A 17307-nucleotide genomic window follows, 5' to 3' on the forward strand; every position below is an offset into this window, starting at 1 on the left:
GCAGATAGAAATAATCACAGCTCAAATGTAATTTCATTCAGTAAAGTACTTTGAAGACATTTACTCTACTGCACAATCACATTATTCTGTTATATGGTGATGTGAACTAAAAAATGTTGAGGCTTTGTCTGAGTTTTGGTGTAATGATCCGATTGCTAGCTTTGCTGGATCAAAACAATTGTTTTCCTCTAACATCATGCTTTTAGAACTCGCTGGCATCTATTTGTTAGGTAGGGAAAGACATTATGCTGACCTGGTCAAGGCATTATTATCATTATTTATTTGAATTACACTAGCATCCTCTAGAGGCCCCAACTGAGATAAGGGCTCAGTTGTGCTAGAGCCTTGTGTATATATACATAGGGGCAGTGTGTTCACTGGAGGAAAAAAGGGTGTTTTTGTCTTGCGTTAGCTGACATGAGTTAAAATCCTGGTGAAATAAAAGGCAGTTTATAGTTTACACAGGCATTAACAGGTGATCTTATAGCCATACAAATAAGAAGAAAACTAAGAAAGAAGAAGTGGGGCCGCTTAACACTGAGGATGGAGTGGAGGTTAAAAGATAATTTAGGCATGGCCCAATATCTAAACAAATACTTTGCCTCAGTCTTTAATAAGGCTAAAGAGGATCTTAGGGATAATGGTAGCATGACAAATGGGAATGAGGATATGGAGGTAGATATTACCATATCTGAGGTAGAAGCGAAACTCAAACAGCTTAATGGGACTAAATCGGGGGGCCCAGATAATCTTCATCCAAGAATATTAAAGGAATTGGCACCTGAAATTGCAAGCCCATTAGCAAGAATTTTTAATGAATCTGTAAACTCAGGAGTAGTACTGAATGATTGGAGAATTGCTAATATAGTTCCTAGTTTTAAGAAAGGAAAAAAAAGTGATCCGGGTAACCACAGGCCAGTTAGTTTGACATCTGTACTATGCAAGGTCCTGGAAAAAATTTTGAAGGAGAAATTAGTTAAGGACATTGAAGTCAATGGTAATTGGGACAAAATACAACATGGTTTTACAAAAGGTAGATCATGCCAAACCAACCTAATCTCCTTTTTTGAAAAAGTAACAGATTTTTTAGATAAAGGAAATGCAGTGGATCTAATTTACCTAGATTTCAGTAAGGCATTTGATACCGTGCCACATGGGGAATTATTAGTTAAATTGGAGAAGATGGGGATCAATATGAACATCAAAAGATGGATAAGGAATTGGTTAAAGGGGAGACTGCAACGGGTCCTACTGAAAGGCGAACTGTCAGGTTGGAGGGAGGTTACCAGTGGAGTTCCTCAGGGATCGGTTTTGGGACCAATCTTATTTAATCTTTTTATTACTGACCTTGGCACAAAAAGTGGGAGTGTGCTAATAAGGTTTGCAGATGATACAAAGCTGGGAGGTATTGCCAATTCGGAGAAGGATCGGGATATTATACAGGAGGATCTGGATTACCTTGTAAACTGGAGTAATAGTAATAGGATGAAATTTAATAGTGAGAAGTGTAAGGTTATGCATTTAGGGATTAATAACAAGAATTTTAGTTATAAGTTGGGGACGCATCAATTAGAAGCAACGGAAGAGGAGAAGGACCTTGGAGTATTGGTTGATCATAGGATGACTATGAGCTGCCAATGTGATATGGCTGTGAAAAAAGCTAATGCGGTTTTGGGATGCATCAGGAGAGGCATTTCCAGTAGGGATAAGGAGGTTTTAGTACCGTTATACAAGGCACTGGTGAGACCTCAACTAGAATACTGTGTGCAGTTCTGGTCTCCCATGTTTAAAAAGGATGAATTCAAGCTGGAGCAGGTACAGAGAAGGGCTACTAGGAGGAATGGAAAACTTATCTTATGAAAGGAGACTCAAGGAGCTTGGCTTGTTTAGCCTAACTAAAAGAAGGTTGAGGGGAGATATGATTGCTCTCTATAAATATATCAGAGGGATAAATACAGGAGAGGGAGAGGAATTATTTAAGCTCAGCACCAATGTGGACACAAGAACAAATGGGTATAAACTGTCCACCAGGAAGTTTAGACTTGAAATCAGATGAAGGTTTTTAACCATCAGAGCAGTGAAGTGTTGGAATAGCCTTCCAAGGGAAGCAGTGGGGGCAAAAGATCTATCTGGTTTTAAGATTCTACTCGATAAGTTTATGGAGGAGATGGTATGATGGGATAATGGGATTTTGGTAAGTAATTGATCTTTAAATATTCAGGGTAAATAGACCAAATCCCCTGAGATGGGATATTAGATGGATGGGATCTGAGTACCCAGGAAAGAATTTTCTGTAGTATGTGGCTGGTGAATCTTGCCCATGTGCTCAGGGTTTAGCTGATTGCCATATTTGGGGTCGGGAAGGAATTTTCCTCCAGGGTAGATTGGAGGGGCCCTGGAGGATTTTCGCCTTCCTTTGTAGCATGGGGCATGGTTGACTTGAGGGAGGCTTCTCTGCTCCTTGAAGTCTTTAAACCATGATTTAAGGACTTCAATAGTTCAGACATGGGTGAGGTTTTTCATAGGAGTGGGTGGGTGAGATTCTGTGGCCTGCACTGTGCGGGAGGTCGGACTAGATGATCAGAATGGTCCCTTCTGACCTTAGTATCTATGAATCTTAAAGACTATGGGGAAGCCTAGGATTATCTGCAAATTCAAGTAAAAATTACAAACGTTCTTGTCTTCACTAGGATTTTGACTCATACTCGTTAACTCAAGCTAAGATGATACCTTTTTCCTAATGAAGATGCATCCAGTGAAAGACAATCCCTGCCCTAAAGAGTTTACAATCTAAATAAACATGGTAAATATAGTATAGGACCACAGAAGTATTACTTCATTTTAGAAATGGTGAACTGAAACAAAATCCATGTGCTTAAGTACCTCGCCAAATCAGGAGCTAAGTGACTTGTTGTTGGTCACACAGGGAGACCAATACTGAGCCTAGATCTCTTGAATGCCAATCTGTCCAGTGCCTTACATACAAGGCCATCCTCTCTTGTTTGAATGTGACCTATGTCCAGTGAATTTTGGTGTGGTCTTCCTAGGAGTCTATTATTTTAAATCTATTTTTCTCCCATTTCACAATTTCTGAGTACTGCTTTAGAAGATCCACTGGTGTGAAAAGATGTGGAAGAAGCCTGTAAGAAGGGTAATTATTTATTCATTTAGTTTTTTCTATATTTTTCTCCATATAACTGACTTCTCTATCTTCCCAACCTGTGTCTCTCTCTCTCTCCCAAAAGAGTGGAGTGTTGGGGGGGGGGGAGTTTTACCTTTTGTTTTGTGTTTAACCCATTTCTGAATTTCACTGACTGTTCCATTATTTGTGTACTGGAATTACTTTTTTTAAAGAAATGCAGTATAAAATTTAATGAGATGTGATAGCACCTGAAATTTGATCTTCTGTATTCATCTGCCGTGATGAGGGAAAGTTATGCTCTTTGGTCTGCAATGATAAAGAAAACATATCAAAATTAACAGGCAAGAACTTGCTCTTATTTTTAAGTATGAGACACTCAACATTTAAATGTATATTAATTTTAAATGTTAGACATGCCACATACATTAAGACTTACCCAGCTTTAATGAGATTTTAAAGGTTGCCTTTGTCATAAAAGTAGCAAAAGAACATCTTAGAAATGAATGAAAAATTAGAGAAACTAAGAAAACAAAGAGAGCATCAGAAAGGGACTGGTTCCAAGTTAAAAACATAAAACTACTTTTAAAATGTGTTGTGTAACTAATGTGTTACAAAGTAGATAGAAGAATGTCTTAGTTGTATTTGTTAGCTTTTGTGTCATCACATCACAAGCCTATGAAATGTTTGATATAATAGAGATCCTGATTAACGTATCAACAGACATTTTGCTATTTCAGTTAGATTTTGACAGCTTAAATTTATATAAAGTAAAAAATGTTCTTCTTTAATACAGCTGCCACTGGAGATATGCCAACTTACCAGATACGAACTCCCACCACAGCCTTGCCTCAAGGAGTGGTAATGGCAGCTTCACCAGGAACTTTGCATAGCCCTCAGCAGCTAGCAGAAGAGGCAACACGCAAAAGGGAACTGAGACTTATGAAAAATAGGTAAGAGTGTGTAACTGTAATATAATTATTAGTCACGGCTGCAAAGTGCAAATGTCAGCTACGATTAATCTTCTTCAAAGGAAAGTATTATAATAAATTCTTACTCTTAACGTATTGTGGCCCATGATTTGACGGAGGGAGAGCAGAACATTCTTAGCTGTTAAACCACCAAGTGTGTACCTACGTAGAACTGATGTATAATGGCCAATAATTGCCTAAACCATAAGTAGCTTTTCTTCCACTGAGTCATGAGGAACACCCTTTCCTGCAAAACTATGTTACTAAATCTAAGCTTTCATTGAAAAAAATATTTCTAGCCTTCATGACTGTGAAAATCAGTTTCGATGTTAACTGATCAGAAATCAGTGCAGTGTTGTCTTTCCGAGTCTACAGAGAACCTGAAACAATAATTCTCAAATCAAAGGCATGAGCTGTCCGACTCATCCCCATGGACTTTTAACACTGAAATATAATTATGACAATTTAAATATCAGTGTTAACTTTTTCATTGCCAGTCATATTTTGTAGAGGTATCCAGCTAGTGTACTTATCACATAGTTATGTTAATTACACTTCTTCAGGATCCAAAAAGCCCCAGCAATCGTCCACCCCTTTGTTGCTGTTAAATATATCTAAATATAAGATTTCAACATTACATTTACAGTTCTATTCTTTAGTATACATGTATAAACACATTTCCCTCTGATCTTCTTTCAGAGATGATTTCTCAGCTATTTCTTTGAGCGCTTGTCCATTCCAATCAGGTGTGCATGCGCCACGTGCACAGTTGTCGGAAATTTTTCCCCGTCGGGTCGGCTGTGGAGCCCTCTGGAGTGGCGCCTTCATGGCACTCAATTTATGAATCTGCCAACCCAGCCCCTCCTCAGTTCCTTCTTACCGCCTGTGATGGTTGTCAGAACTGCGAGTGGCTTGCTTACAAGTTTTACTCGCTTCCCCTAGCTTTATAGTGTAGTTTACCTTAGTAGTTTATAGTTGTTCTAGTTTTATTAGTTGCTAGTAGTTCTGTTAGGAATGGGGAGTTTACCCTCCATCCCAACCTTTACCCTTGGGGACCTCGGGGCATGCCTTGATCCCTGGGGTTCAAGCCCTGCAAGTCCTGCAATAAGCCCATGTCAACAGGTGACCCCCATGATACTTGTTTAAAGTATCTGGGGGAGGCTCACCAAACCGATAGGTGCAGGATTTGCAAGGGTTTTCGACCCAAGACCAAAAAGGAGTGGGATTTCAGGTTGAAACACTCCTCATGGAGGCGGCTCTTAAATTGCAGGCCGCCTTGGCACGGCAGAAGCCAACACCGAGCTCCTCAGTGCGGAGCACACCAGCATCGTTGACAGAATTGGCACTGCAGAAGATCTCCAACCACACAGAGACTTGCGGCACCACGCTGATCCCCCATGCCTAAGACTGTGGGAACTGCCAGGCACTGGTCCCACTTTCCAGCACCGCAGAAGAAGCACGCCAAGCAGGGTAGAGGCTGCTGTGAGACCCTCCCCTGTGGTCTCGGCCAATGGGACGTGTCCCAGAGAGGAACACCCGGCCCTGAGACCCTTGGAGTTGGCTCTGGGAACTTCAGACACGCAAGGAGTACTGTTGAGCCCAAGACTGTTGGACTCCCCAATCCACATGATGGAGGAGGTGGTGCTGCCGTCCACTCAGGACACCTTTGAGGTCGCACAGTTTCCGACTCTCTGTAACAAGCCCCCGGCACCACCGATGGTGCTAGCATCCTGCGGCAAGCCAACAGTGATGTGTTTTGCCACATCACCAGGTCAACAATCTCTAGCACTGCAAGGGGATGCCACTCAGAATCCCGGTGCTGGTCCCTGGATCGTCAGAGGTCCCACTCCCAGCACCAATCATCATTGCGTCACCGATCTGCTCGATACAGATTGAGGTCTCGGCACTGCTCCCCTTCCACGTGGCACCACTCACCTGACCAGCTCCGATTGGCACCACCATGGCCCTCTAGATACTGGTCTCCATTCTCAGAATCAGACATGGGGTCTAGCTACTCACACCGGAGCCGGCACCGCTCAACACATCGATGGCCTGATGTGGGTACAATACCATGGCCGCCCCAATTGAAAGGACAGGCTCAGTGGCCTTTTTGGACCCCCTGGGCATATCACCAGTCCCCAGGGTACCTTGTCCAAGGGCTCCCAGTCGGTGGCATCTGAGCCCAGGCTCCCATGCCCAGAGGTGCTGAAAGGATTCCGGTTACAGCACCTTCACCAACACAGACCCCTACCCCTACGGTGAAACAGGGGATCATCGACCCAGAACAGCAGGTCAATCAGCAGGTCCCCATGGACCAACAGGCCCCGGATGACCTGGTTCCCCCACCTGCATCCCCCTCCTCTTCCCCGGATGAGGCAGTAGTGGGAACTTTTGTCTCAGGACCACCACCCATAGATAATCGCGCCCACCAGGATGTACTCCGCAGGGTGGCGCTCAACATGGGCTTGCAAGCCGCGGAGGTGGTGGAACAGGAGGACCCAATGGTGGGCATTTTGGCCCCAGAAGGTCCATCCCGAGTAGCACTGCCACTCACTAGGACCATTCAAAATAACATCAAAATTGTGTGGCAGATCACAGCCTCCATCTCTCCAGTGGCCAAGGGAATAGAATGCAAGTACTTTATTCCCTCCCAGGATTATGAGTATCTATACTCCCACCCACAGCCCTGCTACTTGGTGATGTCTGCGGTCAATGAACGTGAAAGGCAGGGGCAGCAGGGACCCATGCCTAAGTCCAAGGACTCTAAAAAACTTGACTTTTTTGGTAGAAAGGTCTACTCCACGGGGGGCCTACAGCTCAGGTAATCAGCTGACAGTCCTGAGCAGATATAATTTTAACTCATGGAACTCCATGCTCAAATTTAAGGATCTAATACCATTGGAGTCCAGAGACGAGATTGGGGCCATTGTGGAGGAGGGCAAGACAGTGGCACAGACCTCTTTACAGGACTGACTGGACGCTGCTAATTCAGCAGCACGTACCTTGTCCTCCGGCATAGCCATGAGGAGGACCTCATGGCACAAGTTTCGGGCCTACCCCTCGAGGTCCAACAGACTCTGCAAGACCTGCCCTTTAATGGGACAGGATTATTCACAGAGAAAACAGACTCCAGGCTACACAACCTAAAGGATTCGAGGGCGATGATGAAGTCACTGGGGATGCATACCCTAGCTACTCAGCGAAAACACTTTAAACCTCAACCCCCTCAACGTCCTTACCAACCTTGCCTTAGGCAAGACTTTTCTATAAGGCGAGGTAGGAACGGCAGGCATAAGCCGCCCCAGTCCTCATCTCCAAGCAGGCCTTTTGAAGGTGCACCCGGGGACGACTTGCCAGACTGTATATCGGATCCTCAACCCTCCTTTCAGAATCATCTATCCCACTTCTACCATGCATGATCCCAAATAACATCGGACCACTGGGTTCTCCACATGATAGAAGTGGGATATTCTCTCCAATTCTGCTCTAGAATAGAATAGAATTAATCGGTGCAGTGTTGGACTTGGTGCAGGCAAGGGCGCTCCTGCCAGAGACCTGATTTCAGACCATGACAGATATTATCCAAAGCCTCAGGTGTTACCCAACCACTACCACAAGTGGATGCCTGAGTCTCCTCAGCCACAAAGCAGCCTGCATTTATGTGGTTCGGCATGCCAGACTGAGGCTCAGACCACTTCAAGCGTGGCTCACGTCTGTATACTGCCTGGGGCGCGATAGCCTGGAATCTGTGGTCACGGTGCCAGACCAAGTACTCGAGTTCCTCCAGTGGTGGCTCAACCCTTGCACAGTCTGCAAGGGAGTCCCCTTCAACAGCTCCCAGCCCTCCTTGTCTCTAATAAGGGACGCATCAGCTCTGGGTTGTGGAGTTGCATCTGGGAGAGCTCCAGACACAAGAATTATGGTTGCAGGATGAGCTCTCCCTGCATATCAATATAAGAGAGCTCAGAGCAGTATGGCTAGCATGCCAAACCTTCCTATCCTGGCTCCAAAGCCCTTGTGTGTTGGTCATGATGGACAACACCACGGCCATGTTTTATATCAACAAGCTAGGTGGAGCCCACTCTTCCTCCCTATGTTGGGAGGACCTTCAGCTATGGGAGTTCTGTATAGCCCACTCCATTCACCTGAAGATGTTCTGTCTCCCAGGTCTGCAGAATGAACTAGCAGACTACCTCAGCAGATCGTTTCACAATCACGAGTGGGCCATCCATCCGGATGTCATATATTCCATCTTCCAAAAGTGGGGTTTCCCCAGGTCTATCTGTTTGCCACCTAGAGCAACAGGAGGTGCCCAGTGTTCTTCTCCTTTCAGAAACACAGCCCAGGTTCGATCTTGGATGTGTTCCTGCTCCCCTGGGGAGACAGTCTCAATATGCCTTTCCACCATTCCCACTCGTTCACAGAGTACTGCTGAAAATCCGCAGAGACAGAGCTGTAGTAATTCTGCTGACCCCAGTGTAGCCCCGTCAGCATTGGTATACGATGCTTCTGGAGCTGTCAGTGGACACTCTCATCTTGTTACCACTCTACCCCGATCTGATCACACAGGACCACGGTCACTTTCATGACCCGGACCTCCAGTCCCTCCATCTCATGACTTGGAAGCTTCATGGCTAAACCCAATGGAGCACCTGTGCTCAGAACCAGTAAGAAAGGTCCTGCTCGGCAGCAGAAAACCATCCACCAGGGCCACTTATCTGGCCAAGTGGAAAGGGTTCACTTGCTGGTGTGCCCAACATCACATTCCTGTACTCCAGGTGTCTATTCCACTCATCCTGGAGTAGCTTTTGCACCTCAACCAACAAGGTCTGGCAGCATCATCCATCAAAGGTACACTTTGTTGCTATCTCGGCCTTCCATCTGGGCACGTCTGGACGCTCCATATTCGCTAACCCCGTGGTAGGAAGTTTCCTTAAGGGCCTGGAACGGCTATATCCTTGGGTAGGATAGCCAATTCCAGTTTGGGACCTTAACCTGGTCCTCTCCAGATTAATGGGACCCCTATTCAAATCACTGGCAACTTTCTCCCTTCTCTACCTCTCATGGAAGGTAGCCTTCCTGGTCGCCATCATGTCAGCCAGGAGGGTGTCAGAGTTAAAGGCCCTTGCATCTGACCCACCCTCCACGGTCTTCCACAAGGACAAGGTACAACTCAGACCACATCCGGCCTTATTCCCTAAAGTAGTGTCACAATTCCATACTAGCCAAGACATTTTTCTTCCTGTCTTCTATTCCAAGCCACACAACAGTACCCAAGAGCCAAGGCTGCACTCACTGGATGTTTGGCAGGCGTTAGCATTCTACATTGAGCGCACAAAGCTATTCAGGAGGTTGAACCAGCTGTTTGTGGCAGTGGCGGACTGCATGAAAGGACTCTTGATCTCATCTCAAAGATTATCTTCCTGGATCATGGCCTATATCCACACATGTTATGAGCTGGCCCAGGTCCCAGACCTGCTTCTTAAGGTTCATTCCACAAGGGCACAGGCCTCATCAGCTACATTTCTGGCACAGGTCCTGATACAGGAAATCTGCAGGGCAGCTACTTGGTCCTCGGTGCATACGCTGACCTCTTACTATGCCATCACACAGCACGCCAGAGATGATGCAGCTTTTGACAGAGCGGTGCTCCAATCAGCGATTCCTTGACTCCGACCCCATCTCCCGGGTAGAGCTGATTGGAATAGACATGAACAAGCACTCAAAGAGGAAAAACAGTTACTCACCTTCTTGTAACTGTTGTTCTTCGAAATGTGTTGTTCACGTCCATTCCTATACCCACCCTCCTATTACTCTGTTGGAGTAGCCAGCAAGAAGGAACTGAGGAGGGGCCGGGTTGGTAGGGTCATATATTGAGCGCCATGAAGGTGCCACTCCAGGCGGCTCCACAACCAACCCAACGGGAGCTGCTGGGAGAAAAATTTCCGGCAACTGTGCACATGGTGTGCACACAACTGATTGAAATGGATGTGAACAACACATCTTGAAGAACAGTTACAAGAAGGTGAGTAAATGATTTATTTTCTAGTGTAGTCATAATACGTAATATGTGTCACCTGGACTCTTCAGAACCTGGGAAGAATGGCTGCATCTCAGACTTTTCAAATACTTCAGAACCCCGCCAGCAGACAGGCAGTCTGGAAATCTCCATGGCTAGAAGCATTCACCCCTTGGAACAGGTCTTCTAAGTTGCTAATGAAAAAGAAATCTGTAACCTGTGGATACAGAGTGGTACAGGTATTGGGACCCAGCCCTTTAGCAGATACAGCTCTCAGTTCTGTTTTTCCCCAGTACGCTTTCATTGGCTCAGCTCTCAGAGAGTGGTGACCTGTCAGGCCAGGCAGATTGCCCACAATGAAAACTTCCTATACAACTTCAGAAAAAGCTAGTGAGCATGTCTAAGTAACTGCCACACCCTATTTCTGAATGTTTCTGGGTCCTTTTAACTAAGTTTCAATACTTAGTATACTTAGTATACTTTGCCTCAGTCTTTAATAAGGCTAAAGAGGATCTTGGGGATAATGGTAGCATGACAAATGGGAAGGAGGATATAGAGGTAGATATTACCATATCTGAGGTAGAAGCAAAACTGAAACAGCTTAATGGGACTAAATCGGGGGGCCCAGATAATCTTCATCCAAGAATATTAAAGGAATTGGCACCTGAAATTGCAAGCCCATTAGCAAGAATTTTTAATGAATCTGTAAACTCAGGAGTAGTACCGAATGATTGGAGAATTGCTAATATAGTTCCTATTTTTAAGAAAGGGAAAAAAAGTGATCCAGGTAACTACAGGCCAGTTAGTTTGACATCTGTAGTATGCAAGGTCCTGGAAAAAATTTTGAAGGAGAAATTAGTTAAGGACATTGAAGTCAATGGTAAATGGGACAAAATACAACATGGTTTTACAAAAGGTAGATCGTGCCAAACCAACCTAATCTCCTTTTTTGAAAAAGTAACAGATTTTTTAGATAAAGGAAATGCAGTGGATCTAATTTACCTAGATTTCAGTAAGGCATTTGATACCGTGCCACATGGGGAATTATTAGTTAAATTGGAGAAGATGGGGATCAATATGAACATCAGAAGGTGGATAAGGAATTGGTTAAAGGGGAGACTGCAACGGGTCCTACTGAAAGGCGAACTGTCAGGTTGGAGGGAGGTTACCAGTGGAGTTCCTCAGGGATTGGTTTTGGGACCAATCTTATTTAATCTTTTTGTTACTGACCTTGGCACAAAAAGTGGGAGTGTGCTAATAAAGTTTGCAGATGATACAAAGCTGGGAGGTATTGCCAATTCGGAGAAGGATCGGGATATTATACAGGAGGATCTGGATGACCTTGTAAACTGGAGTAATAGTAATAGGATGAAATTTAATAGTGAGAAGTGTAAGGTTATGCATTTAGGGATTAATAACAAGAATTTCAGTTATAAGTTGGGGACGCATCAATTAGAAGCAACGGAAGAGGAGAAGGACCTTGGAGTATTGGTTGATCATAGGATGACTATGAGCTGCCAATGTGATATGGCTGTGAAAAAAGCGAATGCGGTTTTGGGATGCATCAGGAGAGGCATTTCCAGTAGGGATAAGAAGGTTTTAGTACCGTTATACAAGGCACTGGTAAGACCTCAACTAGAATACTGTGTGCAGTTCTGGTCTCCCATGTTTAAAAAGGATGAATTCAAGCTGGAGCAGGTACAGAGAAGGGCTACTAGGATGATCCGAAGAATGGAAAACTTGTCTTATGAAAGGATACTTAAGGAGCTTGGCTTGTTTAGCCTAACTAAAAGAAGGTTGAGGGGAGATATGATTGCTCTCTATAAATATATCAGAGGGATAAATACAGGAGAGGGAGAGGAATTATTTCAGCTCAGCACCAATGTGGACACAAGAACAAATGGGTATAAACTGTCCACCAGGAAGTTTAGACTTGAAATCAGACGAAGGTTTTTAACCATCAGAGGAGTGAAGTTTTGGAATAGCCTTCCAAGGGAAGCAGTGGGGGCAAAAGATCTATCTGGTTTTAAGATTCTACTCGATAAGTTTATGGAGGAGATGGTATGATGGGATAATGGGATTTTGGTAAGTAATTGATCTTTAAATATTCAGGGTAAATAGGCCAAATCCCCTGAGATGGGATATTAGATGGATGGGATCTGAGTTACCCAGGAAAGAATTTTCTGCAGTATGTGGCTGGTGAATCTTGCCCATGTGCTCAGGGTTTAGCTGATTGCCATATTTGGGGTCGGGAAGGAATTTTCCTCCAGGGCAGATTGGAGAGGTCCTGGAGGTTTTTCGCCTTCCTCTGTAGCATGGGGCATGGTTGACTTGAGGGAGGCTTCTCTGCTTCTTGAAGTCTTTAAACCATGATTTAAGGACTTCAATAGCTCAGACATGGGTGAGGTTTTTCATAGGAGTGGGTGGGTGAGATTCTGTGGCCTGCACTGTGCAGGAGGTCGGACTAGATGATCAGAATGGTCCCTTCTGACCTTAGTATCTATGAAACTATGAATCTATTTCTGAATGTTTCTGGGTCCTTTTAACTAAGTTTCCCTGCACTGCACTCTGTACATATGCAGAGACACAATATTCTAACTAAAATCCATGTCTCCCCTCCACTGCTTCTCTCTCCTTCTTTGGGACAAACAAGGTTAGATGATGCAGTATAAATAGGGTTGCCAGTTTAGGTTGGATGTATTCCTGAAGGTTTCCTCACATGACATAATCTTTAACTAAAGATTAATCTTTAATTCCTAGCGTCTCCAGGATAATCTTGGAGGGTTGGCAAACATAAGTATAAAGCATGTGGGTTACAGTTGCTGTCTGCTTGCTTCTTTTGGAAGGAAGCATAAAATTATTGCTGTCTGAAACTCAGATATCTGCATTATTTTCAAAACCTCTACCCAAATATAACATCAAAAATATAAATACTGCAGGATGAAAAATATTTGTGTGATTAAAATCAGTAATTTTCTCTGTAACACAAATTACATTATCTCCTTTGTATATTTTTAAATATAAACTACATTTAAATTTGCTGGGTGTGTAATGAAGTATCTATCCAGTGTGTACTGTAAAAGAAACTTTTATTGTACTCTGAAATTATTGTTGCAGACTGTTACATGGTATGCTGTGAGGAAGATGTTTTTCAAAATAAATAAAACTGCCATAGGATAACTTTAATTTTGGTCGCTTTAGGTGTGACAGTTGGTGCACTGGGTCACTTTGGATATGTTTTTTAATTTCTTGGGATGTACTTTGGTGTGCAGAATAAGCTAAACTATCTTGCTTTCTTCATTCATTACTCTGACTTCTAGAATGGTGTTGTTTTCTCATCTATGCATGTGCATACCTGCTGCTAACCTCAGTGGAATTTAGATGCATGCACTTAGCAGGAAGAAATAGACCCCTATGTAAATCTCTACATTACTGAATCGCTGCATCCTTTCTCATTGCATTCATGATATTCTGTTGCTCTCTTGCTTATCTTAGTTTTAAATCACTCCATGAGGATTGTTGTCTTTTCATACTGCTTCCTTTTCTTTTTAATTCTTTTCTCTTCAGTTTCTGAACTAGTTTCACACCCTCCTCTTCAGAGAATGCAGGAAAGCATTTTTCTTAATATATGATGACAATTTATAACATCATCCCTGTAAATATTAAGGGGTGAGATTCTCAGACGTGCTTAAATATCCAACAAAGTTGGGTGGTAACTCACTCAAGTGCTTTTGAAAATCCTTCCCAAACTGCTTAACTTTTATCTAACAGAATTTTGAATAGATTTGTGAAAAGGGTGGTTGTCTTTGCATAAAAAGAAGAATCAGAATTCTATGAGTACAAGTGAATGTTTTTAAAGAAAACAATTATGCCCATGTTGAATTATAACTAACTCTAACCCATAGTTTTGCAAAAGTAAGGTCAAGGTTACATTAAATTGAAACTTGGCATTTAATCTGGGGCTGCTACATTAAATGTTCTGAAAGGTAATTCTGTAACATTTGTTGGAGTTAAACTTTTTGATTGCAGAATATGATGCCCCGAATATCTGCATAAGCACATCAAAATGGGATGTAATGGGAACAAACAAATGCTGTTTTCAGAAATGAAGGCAGTAATTAAATCATAACAGTGCAGTTGAAGGCAGTTCATTAACATCTGATTATTGTCCCCACTGTGTGTGTCTGGGTTCATGTGAGTAAAAGTTCATTCATCATACTGTAGAAGCTGAGCAAACTATATTAATTAACAAGCTGTTCCTGTTGTCTTAAGTTGCTGTTTAATCGTGCAATTGTCTACAATTATTGCTTAGCTTTCTTTTTGTCTGACGTATGATTGATTTATTGTGGAATTGTAGGGATTTCAGGTAATTTCACTTATCCAGTCTTTGCCGTGTTGTGGCTGTTCCTGTAGTTATTTGCCTTGTGTTGGTTCTAGGGAAGCTGCTCGAGAATGTCGCAGAAAGAAGAAGGAGTATGTCAAATGTCTTGAAAATCGTGTGGCTGTGCTTGAAAACCAAAACAAGACACTGATTGAGGAACTCAAGGCCCTCAAAGATCTTTATTGCCATAAAGCAGAATAACTGTCTTTGACTTGGACCTTGTTTACTATGAACTTTAATCAAGTCATGAGATGAAGCAATTCTACAGATTGCCATGTGAATTTGAGGAAGGGACACTTGTGACCCTTGTGAACCCAATTTTGCTTAGTGTTTTCAGACTGATTTGGGAAATTGTTCCAAAATTTGGAATGCTGTCATGGTCTCCATACTATACTGAGCTTTCTTCAATCTGCATTTTCTAATTGCTGCAAATGGCGTTTTTGTTTGCACTCTTTACTTCTGCTTTTTGCAGGGAAGCTGCTAAAGAATGTCGACGTCGGAAGAAAGAATACATAAAATGTCTGGAGAGTCGTGTTGCAGTGCTAGAAGTTCAGAACAAGAAACTTATAGAGGAGCTTGAAACCCTAAAAGACATTTGTTCTTCCAAAACAGATTAGTAGAAATATTTATTATGCTGTGAACTGATTACAACATGTCCAGTTGCTTTTGAAGACAATACCTAGCCAATAAGAATTACGACTTTTTCTTTGTGTCATTTATCTTATTCTCCAACCCCTAACATTCCTGAAATACTTTTTTGCATTTTGTAGATTCTTAGATGTAACTTCATTTTTTTTTCAAAGGAGACAAATATTCAAGTGTGTGTAACATGGTTAAAAGTGCAACATTTATAAGAGCTGTTCCATTGCCATATATTTGCATTTACTACTTTTTATGTGTTATTGATAGTGTCCTACACACAAAAATATTGTACAGGTGTTTTAAAGTGAATCATCAAAGATAATGCATCCAGTAATACAACAAAATTAAACTACCCAAAGTATCTCAGGAAAGAGTTTATATAAAGTATGTTACGATTACAAAAATGTATTAGAATACTAGACTATAAATTAATTTATGGCCTATTTTTCTTAGTTGCTTTGCCAAGAAAATATTGTATTGCTGTCACTGAGTGCCATGGTTGAAGACAGTTTTTAATAGAACCATGTTGTTTACCCTTCGTAGCATTTGTTGTTCATTTAAACATCTGGCACGTTTAAACTGTTTTTAATTTGATTGTGAGATATGAAAAATACCTGGAGAAGGTTTTAGTATAAACTTTATATAACTTAAGCAAGCTCCTCAATATTATAATATAAATATTTTAAACACCTGGATGAAGTTCCAAATATCTGTTAGATGGCTCCTTGTTACTTATACTTCAAGCATTATACAAAATATCTGATGTATTAGTAGATTATGTATCAGAATTGACTTTTGCATCCTGAATGCTAACTAATCAGCGTTCTGAACAGGACCAAGCTGTTCATTATAATGGGGGCCAAGATATGGAATCCTTTTTGGTTTTTCTATGAGATGGCAAAAGGGACTGAAGATTCTTTTTTTTTTTTGGTCAGGGAGGCTCTCCAACCACCACCAGCTCTCTGCTGACTTATGGTGTTCCACAGTGGCCTTTAAGTGAGAGCTGAATGTTTTTAAAAATAAATCCACTCCAAATTGGTTGAAATTTCTGGTAAACTCAACTTTCCATTGTGCCTTGGTGGAAAATAATGCTTAAATTATCACGTTTACATGACTATTTTATAAAATGGAGAATGTTGTGGGAGTGATCTAATTGTTCAGTGTCAGATCCAAGTTGTGAGTAAAACTGCCCCACCCCCCCCATTCAAGTAAATGACAAAACTCCCATTGACTTCAGGGGGCTCAGGATTTCATGCAAGGACTGAAAGTAGGGAGAACATAAGAACGGCCATACTGGGTCAGACCAAAGGTCCATCTAGCCCAGTGTCCTGTCTTCTGACAGTAGCCAATGTAGGTGTTCAAGAGGGAATGAACAGAACAGGTAATCATCAAGTGATCCATCCCCTGTTGCCCATTCCCAGCTTCTGGCAAACAGAGGTAGGGACACGATCCCTGCCCATCCTGGCTAATAGCCATTGATGGACCTATCCTTTATGAATATATCTAGTTCTTTTTTGAACCCTGTTATAGTCTTGGCCTTCACAACGTGCTCTGGCAAAGAGTTCCTATCCTTCCCTATGTCATTGACACCTATATGTACCACAACCACCGATTCCTCCCACGCACTACATATAAGTCTATCTAGGTGTCTCAAGAGATCCGCAATCTTCACACCAGACAGGCAAGTCACCATGCATGTCTCCTGGTCATCACAAACTCAGGTATCTATGTTTCTAATGATTGAATCCCCCATAACTATTATCTGTCTCTTCCTAATAACTGGAGTTTCCTCCCTGGAGAGAGATCCTCAGTGCGAGAGGATACCACAACACCCTCTGGATGGAGGGTCCCAACTATGGGATTGTTTCCCTCTGCTCCAAAACTTTGGATTAAGTATTTATGCATCCTGATCAGCTAGACTTCAGAGAATGGGTTATCCCAGGCAGATACAGCAGAGGCCTTAATTCTCAGGGCCTTGATTTCTTTGGGTTTAGAAGCCAGTGTTGAGTAACTACAAGGTTGTGTTTTTGGGAGAAGAAATTTCCATTCCACTGTATCTTCCCAGTGCACACTACTATAATGGAAAACATAAATCATGAATGGGATCAGCAAAATTGATACTTCAAAATCCCTGAAAGGCAAATACCTAGTTTCT

At 42.5% G+C, this 17307-nt stretch overlaps 1 protein-coding gene across 21 annotated transcripts in view; it reads left to right on the top strand.

Annotated features, from left to right (window-relative positions):
• The window catches only part of CREM (cAMP responsive element modulator), a 79143-nt gene extending 63453 nt beyond the window's left edge, over positions 1-15690 (top strand). For 7 of the 21 annotated variants that reach the window (XM_043509569.1, XM_038389043.2, XM_043509575.1 and 4 more), the window contains 2 exons: positions 3936-4092; positions 14567-14935. In XM_043509569.1, the coding sequence (XP_043365504.1) occupies positions 3936-4092; positions 14567-14711 (302 nt within the window). In that variant the 3' untranslated portion in view covers positions 14712-14935. Of the gene's footprint in view, positions 1-3095; positions 3152-3935; positions 4093-14566 lie in introns of all 21 variants that reach the window. The other 14 variants (XM_038389033.2, XM_038389036.2, XM_038389038.2 and 11 more) reach the window with 5 other exon arrangements.
• The last annotated feature ends 1617 nt before the right edge of the window (positions 15691-17307 follow it).

Source organism: Dermochelys coriacea, chromosome 2 (genome assembly GCF_009764565.3).
Source record: "Dermochelys coriacea isolate rDerCor1 chromosome 2, rDerCor1.pri.v4, whole genome shotgun sequence".
NCBI classification, from domain to species: Eukaryota; Metazoa; Chordata; order Testudines; family Dermochelyidae; genus Dermochelys; species Dermochelys coriacea.